We start from the raw sequence: 10,671 nt of genomic DNA on the forward strand, positions 1-10,671 counted from the left end.
CTTTGAGTTTTGGTGTGTGATGTGAAGTGTTATATATTTTTTTTGTTTGTTTTGTTTTTTCTTTCTCAGAAAGTTGAGCTGTGTCTAACCAGAGCATCTGGCTTTTAGCAAATTCCAATAAAAACTTCCGTTTGGCTTTCTTGCAACAATAAAATTCCTCTTGGACAGATGTATGGCGTACAAAACTAATAATTGTGTCATGAGTGGATGGTGGCCCTTATTAACTAATTAAGCAACTTGTGATGGTAATTGGTTGCACTGAATTGTGTTAAGGGGTGTCAGAGCAAAAGGAATTACTTCCAGAAACCTTTGAAAACCATGAAACATTAAACTTCCACTTCTCTGATTTTTTTTTTTTAACAAAAAGCATGATAGTTTCTGGTTGTTATGTAACAAGATGCAAAAAAGTTCAATATACATAAAAGACTTTTGCAATTAAAGCCAGTTACCATCTGGACTTCTACAAGGCAGGATGCTTGCATGCACCTTCTGAACAAACAAGCTTTAAAATAAGCCACGGTGTTCCCAAGCACATACATCACCAAGCGCATCATCAATCTTAAAAAAACAAGCATTTCATCTGCACCTTTTCTTTACTTTTTAGCAACTGCTTCAGGTAATCCTTCTATTGTATGTCTCATTAGTCACTCTATGTTAATCTAGGAAAACACAACAAAGAAATGTAATGTTTTCTTTTGTTTTACACTAATGCATCTTGAAATGGGTGTACTTCGTTTTAAGACACAAATAAGAATATCTTAGAACTGGATATAGAGACACTTAATTATGCTAAATGACTGTCCCTCACATATTCAGTTTGGGCATTCAGGCACTAACGTGTTTCTGATGGTCCAAATAAATTACTTTCAGAAAATATTCTGAAACACCAACCAAGAAAACATATTTAGAACAAATTGCTTGTCAAGAAGATAAATGCAGCAGAGAGTCAGTGCATGGTTATTTTCCTCTAACTTTTCCTGTGGCATCCACACACACACATACACACACACACATACACAAAGGGTGCCAATTATAGTAACTGTATGATGAGGTTTCTTATACTGAGCCCCATGCTACCTTTGCCTCTAATCCTTTATTATTAATTATATCTTCAACGAGCCTACACAGTTCTGGTGGTGTCAGCAGCGAGTATCCATGGGAACAGTAGGCTGGTCGCAGCGTGCAGCAGTGCACGCGCTCTGCAGCCTGACAGGCTTGATGCAGAGATGCTCCGCTGACAAGATGAGCAACTCAGTAGCAGAAACTCAGGGAGAAAAACATGATGGAAAACAAGTAGCATGCAGAAATCCAACGTCCTCATTTGATAGGTGCAGTTACTTAAAAAAGGTCAGATTTGACAAATTTCACACAATTGGATCTAATATGATGCATTACCTCAGTTCATGATAATGCTAAATGATGCACCCGATCTTCATGTTTCTTACTACAGATGTATTACTGTTAGATGTTACACCTTTTCCACATTGTTGCACATTCTGTTAATAAAACTTGCAACAACAGCTAGTTCTGCATCTCATGAACTCCCTGAGGTAATGTCACACACTTACAAAAAATAAGCTAACAGCTATTATTTAAAAAGGAAAATTTCTGCACAAGGTTTTAACAGGGAAGATGCAAGAAATGTGTTTATTTATAAATACAAAATTGAACACGCCTGCATAAAAGTGAGTGCAGTACTTCAAAGCACAATTTCTATCATGATGAAAATAAATTACATGTGTATATCCCAAAGTGTATTTTTTTCCCCCCTATTCATTTACCTGCAAATAATAATCACCCGTATATCATTGCTTTACTCTCAAATTGCAAAAATGAAATACTCCTTAACTGATCTTTACAAACAATCATATTTCTAGTTATTAATAACTTACATCAAACATGGAGCCTAGAGGTAATCTCCAGATTCTCTTTCTGCAACCGAAGGACAGCTCATTAACTTCCAATTAGACCTTAATGTTCAGAGAGAAGAAGTTATTTGTGTTGTATTGCCCTTGCTGCACTTGGCAGGGATATTAATGAGGCAGCAAAATGAGCCTAGAAAGAGTTAGATTAAAGCTGAAAAAATATATATATATTCCTCAAAGCATGCAAAAACTGTTAGAAGTGATTTTCGTGTTAATAGTTCCTTGCTGTAGTTCAGAAAATGCAAATATTCCTTGTGGGTTTTCTTCTTTTCTCTGTGTGATGCCTGTTAATTAAGCAGGAGCACCTCTTCGTGGCTAATAAAATCACACACGTACAACATGACAGTCTTCTGCAGCACAAAGTAAACAGAAACATAAAGAATACAGATAAGATCAACTGCTAATATGCATCGGAGAATACTGAATTTGATTATTTGAAATAAATTTATCAAGCAAATGATGTTCTGTCAAAGTGGAGGATGTGTGGGGAAACAAAAATGGGAGTAATTGCTGCTATCTAGTGCCATCTACTAGTGATAATGCTAAATGATGCATTATGCATCTGGCATAATACAACCAGAAGAGGAAACTGTTTTGAAATGAAGAAACTGATATTAAAGTTGTATTTCTGCTGTTTTAAAACAGTAAAGCTTTTTATGTCTCTGTCTCTCCAACACAGCTTCATACTGCCACCTCCGGAATGAGTTCAGCTTTGTTAAAAAAGAACAATATTTCCCAAAGCATGCAAAAACTTCACATTTTTATTACTATTATTATTGTCTCCCTCTGTTTACCTTATAGTTAGCATTGCACATTGTTGAATTAGGTTATGTGCAGTATGTGACTAAAACAACGTCTGAGCAAAGATAAAAGTAGTCATCCAGCGCCATCTAACGGTGAAATGACAAACAACCAGTTGTACCAAACCTGAGGATGTGAGATCAGTAGGAGAAAAGGTGGAGAGAACTGCTACATACCGCCACTTACTGGTGAGTCAAGATACACACAACTAGTGGCAGGAATTTAGCTTTAAAACATTCAGATACATAGGAGCTGTTAATGTTTTCCTCAATGGGCACAGACACTTGAACCATTTTTTATAGATGGATACAAAGTAGATTTCAACAATTTTTCATGTATTTTCTTTCTTTAAGCAACCTAACTTAAAAACTTTCCTAAAAGACAATATCTAGCTGGACCTTTGTTTGAATAATGATGTTCCGAGACTATACGTTACATCTTAGGGTAAAAGTAACCTATAAAGCCAGCACAAAAAGTTTTGCTTTTTAATAGGATTATTACGTAAATTAAGTTGTGTCTTTCCTCTTTGGACTTCTCATTGTGCCATAAGATATTGATAAGTATCCTTCTTCCTGCAGCCAATATTTTTTTCTTCACTGATCCATTCTACTTAAATTAGTTTATTTCTTGTAAGACTCTTCAGAAAGCCTACTGGCATCATGAAACCAGGACAGGAAAAACAGTCAGGAGCTTCTTAAAGATTTCAGCTAAAACATCCACCACTTGCTTCCAATTTTCTATGTACAAGAGAGCAGAAAATGTATAAAATTTGCTCCAAATCTGCTTTATTTGTAGTAGGTTCAAATACAGTATGAGTATCATATAAAAGTCAATATTTATAGTAATTGTTTAGAATTTAATTACAATAAAAGTAACAAAGAAATCAAAATAAATCATGTTTGTACAGTACTGGTAGTTTAAATTGATTTACCCCCAAACAAATGTCTTCTGTTTTTTCTTATTTATTACACTTAAATGTTAGAACATCAAATCTATTTTAATATAAAATATCGTATCAAATGATTATTTCACTTAATAAGGGCAAAAAAAAAGACACATAAATGAACTAACCTAAAATTATAAATGTAGCAGCACAAAGAGACACAATCAGTGCTTTTGGAACAGAAAATATTTTTATTTAAAAAAAACATGAACTTTTTTGTGTTCATATTCTTATTTCAATATGTAAACAGAGTACAAGACTGAAAATAGATTTTATAAAAATGCCTAAAAATACTTACTAATTTAGTGCCACACCAAACACCAGTAAACAAACTTCACCTACATTACTTTATTAACCCGCCTGTGTGCTCAGAGTTCAATACAATCTGACAATCCAAAAACAGAAGCAGCAGAGCCCGTGTGAAAATAGCTATAGATAGGAAAGTTGAGCGGCACAAAATAAGTGACAAATACAGATATTTCCAGCACTTAGAAAACTTGTGCAAGTCTGCTGTTTAGTTATTCTGACATTTGCATAATTCTGCAGCGCTAAGTATTCTGTTTGAAATCTATCACAAGTAGTCTGGTCCTATGTTACAAATGCAACATGAAAATAAGCAAAACGTCAAAACAATAGAAGTTTTATGTTAACATCTAGCAAAAAGAAAAAACAGAAAGGCAGCATCACTGTCCCTTTAAGCCACAGCATTTCTACCCTGGCAGTAAACCTCTGTTTTAAAATATGTATGTGTTACATACATATGCAAGAACATTGCCTAAAAATGATGGATTATTACCAAACAGGAGAGAGCGGACCGTTATGTGCTCAAGGCCAAAGGAAAATACAAACAGGGCACAAAGAGGATTAAACGAAAAAGATAAATCAATCAATCAATCAAATTTTATTTGTATAAATAAACTTTATTAAAAATTTATTTATTCCTGATTGAGCCTTTAAAAAGGAAGCAGATGCAGACAATAGATTGTTTTCTGTTTAGTATTAAAAGTAAAAAAAAAAAAGTGTGTTGCATAATTTAATTTTAGTGTGAAAATACAGTTTGGCAGAAATTGTATTCCCACCATACATATTTCAAAATCCTTTAATAAACTAAATTCTAACGTTTTCTTTAGTGGAGCATTTTTAAAGTGGCAGTATTGTGTAAAAATTGACTTTTTTGAGCTTTACTTCATGTTATAATATTATTCCCTCATCAGAAACATAACTGGAGTGTAGCTTTGATTCTTTCATGCATGTTTGAGAAATCCTTTAATCTCCGCTGGCAGCCATTTGAGTTTGCAAAACGCTCGCTCTCACTAAGCTACATCTTTTCCACTCAGCTCCTCCAGACGAGCGGCAGCAGCAATTAGAAAACACCTAGTAGAGCTGCACATCTGCGGAGTTCATCATGCAGATGCGTTACACTGAGCTACTTCTCAGTGTAACGCTGGTAAAAACATTGTTCCGAGTGTTAATGGAGAAACGCTGTTGTGACGACGTGCTGAAGGTGGAGTCTCAGAAAGAACAAGGACTTTCTTAAAGAGACAAAGCCCCAATTTCAAAGCATTATATTGTGATATTTTACATATAAAGCATTTTTATAACAACCGAAGGTGACATAGCTACTTGATGGTGCTATAAAATGCCCCTATGTGCCTGCAAAATACATAATACTGCCTCTTTAAAACATGATTGATTTGGAGCAAATCTTTTCCTATGCAGATAAGTTGGTGTAGTCGTGCATATGTCACTTGCAAATTACTCCTTTTTTTTGGGCTCTTCGATGAGCTTCCCCTTGTTGTACTTCTGTCCAATTCCATAAGGTACATGTGCAGATATGGTTCCCAGCTCATTGGCCCCCTCAATGTGGAACATCTGGTCGTCGAAGAAGATGTGAGGTCTGATTTTCTGCAACAGAGGGCCTTTGGGAGCTCCGGCCAGAAAGAGGGCCTCATCGATCTCCAGGCCCCAGCTGCGGAGGGTCTTCAGGACACGTGCGCCGGAGCTGGCTGCGCTGCGGGCCGTGACCAGGAAGGTTCTGATCGGGCAATTCAGACGCTCGTTCTTGGCATAAAATTTTCTCTGAAGCTTACCGAGGGCCTCCAGGAAACACTTTAATGGACCCTGTGAAGCACAGAATCAGGTTAATGTCCCATAAAATGAGGAGTGTGACAACAGATATATTTAAAAAAAGCTAAGAATTTATTCCTCTTGAACTTTTTTTATATTAAAACCACAAACTTAACTTCTTATTGGGATTTTGTAGTGATGCCCAAACTTTTTTTTTTTAACAAATAAAATCTGAAAAGTGCTGCATGCACCTGCATTCATACCTGAATCAATACTGTGATTTTTAAGTGTTCACAAAATTTTCAATTGGATTTATGTCGGTCCTTTGACTGGGCCATTCTAACACATATATATGGCTGTATGTTTTTGTTTGTCCTATTTGAAGGTGCAGTTCAAATTTTAGCTCATCCCATCAACTATGACCTGTGTTGAAGTAAAAGATAAAAGTTACTGTTCTGATCAACTCCTTGCAATTTCTTTAATAAGTGCACAGCTTCATTTCAATGGGTCTGTATTATTTGATCGAGTTGACTGCATATAAGATAGATAATTTCTTGGAAAATGCTTGAGAGGACATTTGTAGTAAATCTGCACTACATAAATTTAATTAAATTAATTCAACTCCAAATTGTCGTATTGGGTTTTCCTGAGATTTATTCAAGGGTGTAACAAGTAAAAATGGGCTGAATACATATGCATGGAGCACCTTTTGCATTTTTATTTGCAAAACCTTTGATTACCAATGTATTAGTACCTTCTTAATTATGTGCTACGTTGTCTCAGTTTATCCTATAAAATCTCAGTATAATTGAGATTTGTTGTTGCAACCGGATACGATGTGAAGCCATGACAGGGAATGAACAGTTTTGCATAGTCCTTTACAGCAGGTTAGACAGGTTCATAACTCCAGGAGTTAAGAATCTGACAAACCTGTATCTCCACATTCAAATTAGTTATAACGACAAGAATATAGATCTGTGTGCAAGTTCAGACATGTATCACAATTTACTGATGAAGACAGAAAATGTGACTAATGGAAGAAAAAAGAACCTTCAAAGTTGAAGCAGAAACAAAAGTCATTTTAAAGCTATGTAAAAGAATATGAACACTGGGCTGACATGTTGCATAGAGTCATGCAACATGTCAGCATGTTGCATGACACATGTCTTATTTTAAGAAGACATGTGATCTCATTTTTACAGGTATCAGACATGTTGCACGGAGATGACAGTGCCTTTTTACCTGAGCCAAAGGTTTATTCTCAAACTGTTTCTCATGCTCAAAGAAAGTGTCGAGGCCGTGCTTCTTCACAATGATTTCTGACTCGTCTGAGAAGAGGACGGCGTCACCATCAAACGCCACTCTCAGCTGAGTGTCGCTCAGATCGCTCTCCTGTTTTGGCGTAAACATGGTGGCTGCAGCAATCCCTTCACGGAGGAAAGAAACGGTTAAAAAAACCTGCTGACATGTGAATGTTCTGTTCTTGGAAGTCTGCCGCAGGCTAATGTCAGTCCTATATTTCATTATCAGATGTTTGAACTGACGCTCAACTTCAGGTTTCAGCAACCACCTCTGTGGATTTCACCAAAATAATAGTGACTCGCAAAAGCTTCCCTATCGCTTGAATGTTTCCACATTTTGCAATGTTATGATCACAAACTTCAGTCTGTCTTTCTTGTTTTCTTTTCAGTTCCTGGTTCTTTGTGGTTATACATCATTTTGGATAAAAGCAGCAAATCCTCACATTTAACAATTTGAAACTAGTAAAAATACACCATATTTGATCAAAAATAGAGAGAGATTTTTATCAAGAATATGCTAATTAAATTTTTAGATTAGACTGGAGGAGCCATAAAGTTCAGCCTTTCTGTTAACCAACTTGCAGCACTTTACAAATGCATAAAAAAGCTGAGAAAACAAATGGTTACTATGGAGATTTGATAATACCTATATGCTACTTTTTCTGCATGTTGCCAACAGTGACATGAGAGGATTTATTTTCCCCCACAAGACAATGTCTTGGCCCCCATTATCCTGGGGGGCAAAACAAACTTAGGGCCACATTCAGCCTTGTTTATCATCTCATTTCAGATGAGAACAATAATTATTTTTTCAATTTCCCGACACTCCATCTTCTTCACCGTCGTGTTTTCTTGAATTTGATTATGATGTATGTACGATTAGAAATATTTCAGTTTCATTTAGCGTAAAGAAATCTTTAGTGGTGAAATTAACTGTGACACTGGTGATTAAAAATTATTTCATAACGCAGGATTTTTTTTTTTTTACCAACATAATAAATTTGTTGGAATTAAATGTTGATTTTTCAGTGTGAGATTTATGCAGCTGTAATAAAATATTTATTTATTTTCAGGGTTTTTGTGAGAGGTGCCAATAATTATGGAGGGGAACAGTATTAAATAAATATTTAAAATAAAAGTTTGTGTGTCAAACGTTCTGGCTGTAATAAAAGGATATTTCCTCTTACCTGCCTCTATTGCTTCTGTAACTTTCTCTGGAGTTGTTGAGAGATAAAGGTTTGTCATGTAGGCCTTCAGGTAACCTATAGGACTTTTCCCTCCAGTCATACAGAATCTCTCTATGGTCAACCCTGAAAGAGCATCAAATACATTAGATATGCATGAAGAATGAAACCCCAGTTCTAATGAGTTCCCTTCTTGATTATGCCTGCTGATGTAGCGAGGCGGTGAGACGTTGCAGAGCTGAACGATTAACAATGTTTGGTTAAGAAACGCAGCGTACCGTAGTGATTAATGCTGTTAATGAGGCGCACGCCGACTTGAGCGTGGTTGTTAGTCATCAAGACGATGTCAAACAGTTCCTCGCTGTCTGGGTAAAGGTTCCTAAGTCGAGTGTTGACATTCATGAGAGCCTGTAACACATATCAGACCTTCTGAACACTCAAAGGAAAAAAAGCATATTGAGTTATTGCGTTACACATGAGGTAACAGGTATTACAAAAGGTTTGCCATACTTTCCTGTTTAAATAAATTGCACAATATATGTTCTGACTGTGGAAATAAAGGATTTTAGTGAGTTTGGAATCATGTATTTCCTATATTAGATAGACATATTATACTATAGAAGCAGTGCAAACGGATGGACAGATGGATGAGATTCAACTCAACTCATGTTCCACTTCTGGTAACAAAATTAGGTCAGATTTTTTCATAATGCCGCTGTCAAACCAATGAGTGACACCTGTCTCAATGTTGTGCCTACCTTAAAAGAGGAACTACAATTCAACTGACAAAAAAGAGAAAAAATATATATATATATATTGTCGCTTGATGTGATAACCTTCAATTGTGGACTTATTTATTCCAAGAAAACAATTGTACAATAATTAACATACAGAGGAGCAGCATGGAAAACAAGACCAATGTGAAAATTCACAATAAGAGAAAAAACTTATTATGGGAGTCAGAGATTGAAAAGTAGATACCTGTTAGGCTGTTTGGTCTATTGGCAATTACTTTGCAAAATACTCTAAAAACTGTTCCTGTACTGTAATTGTGACTGTAGTTTTATGATGCTCATAAGTTACTGACTCCTAATGAGATAATCATAAAAGAGTTTGATTCTTTCGGTGTATTTGAATGACTGGGTCACATCAACATAACACGTGTGGCAAAGTTACAATAACAATTTCGACCAGTTTATGGACGGATGAAGATGCTCTGTTTAACAGCTTCTTTTTTCAATAAAAAATATAAAAAACACATGTTAGTATTGTCTTTTATTTTTGGACAATCAATAAAAAAAACCTGAAGCAATTCTGTTGAGCTTTTACTCTTCTGTCACCAAAAGCAGAAAGGGCACCAAAACTTGCTTAGGGTCCAACATCCCCTTAAATACGCCCCTGCTAAGAAGTTAAACTACATGGATAAAAGACTTTAGTTTGGTGAGCAGCACCAAGACTGATGGCTTGTTGCCAGTACCAGTACTAGGCTACAACTGGGCTGCCTTAAAAGGGCCCACGCCGGAGTTACAGCTTTTTGCCACTCCCTGAACGACAGGCCTACCTTTACAAAAGGGAAAGCAGGTCCCGTCGTTAACGGATCGTTTTCATGTTCCACCTGAAAAGCGACGTACTTCTCCACTCCTTCATCCTCGAAGATTTTCCTCTCCGCCACCATGTTGAAGAGGGTGCGAGAGGAGACGGCGATAGTTACCGCATACTGGGGTTTGGGCTGACACAGACAGAGGACGACAGAAAAACCATTACCGATACTTAAACTAAGCTACTTTAAAAGTTATAATGTTAGGGATAAGTAATAAACTCACCGGCCTTGGGACTTTTGTCTTTAGATTGTCAAAGAAAGCTTTAGCTGCTTCCCAGTCTTTTTCCTCTTCATTGTCTTTGGTTGCTGTTTTTTCCTTTGGTTTAATTTCGCTCATTTAAAAAAAAAAAAAAAAAAAACTGAAGAGAGTCGAAACAAAATCTAAAACAAACTCAACTAAGTAGCGTGCAGTACGCTACAGTTACTCTGTTGCACCTACTAAACTTTACGGAAGTGAAAGTAGGGAAGCCCGGTGGGAGTTCCTACCAGCAGTGACGCAAGTTGTCATGACAACACTTTCGCCGCATTGGTTATTGACTACCACAGTAACACGTTCTATGCAAAATACTAAATAGTACCATTTATATAAATTGAATCTGAACGCAGAATTATAAAATTGTACAGCAAATAAGCAAGCTGCACTTTTCTTAATGTGAGAACAGTCTCATTCTAGCAATACGTGCAAATATATTACAGAGGCAACTCTAAGACATGCACAAAAAATTACAATAATTTGTAAAAAAAAAAAAACAACAACAATAAAACAAAATAAAAATAATGTTAACAATAATGGACTAGGTTGTGTTGGTCTATCACATAAAGTCCTACTAATACATTATAAAGTCTGTAG

The 10,671-nt window shown here is 36.1% G+C and overlaps 1 protein-coding gene across 1 annotated transcript; it reads right to left on the reverse strand.

Moving 5' to 3' along the window:
- Positions 1 to 4,748: 4,748 nt before the first annotated feature.
- Positions 4,749 to 10,279, reverse strand: LOC102226241 (cytosolic 5'-nucleotidase 1A-like). The gene is made up of 6 exons (XM_005803144.2): positions 10,045 to 10,279; positions 9,783 to 9,950; positions 8,500 to 8,629; positions 8,225 to 8,347; positions 6,979 to 7,163; positions 4,749 to 5,790 (listed from the first exon to the last, which is right to left on the reverse strand). Exons 1-6 carry the CDS (start codon positions 10,156 to 10,158, stop codon positions 5,425 to 5,427), a joined length of 1,086 nt encoding a protein of 361 aa, XP_005803201.1. The 5' UTR covers positions 10,159 to 10,279; the 3' UTR covers positions 4,749 to 5,424.
- Between the last annotated feature and the right edge of the window lie 392 nt (positions 10,280 to 10,671).

The sequence above is a fragment of the Xiphophorus maculatus genome, chromosome 15 (genome assembly GCF_002775205.1).
Source record: "Xiphophorus maculatus strain JP 163 A chromosome 15, X_maculatus-5.0-male, whole genome shotgun sequence".
NCBI classification, from domain to species: domain Eukaryota; kingdom Metazoa; phylum Chordata; class Actinopteri; order Cyprinodontiformes; family Poeciliidae; genus Xiphophorus; species Xiphophorus maculatus.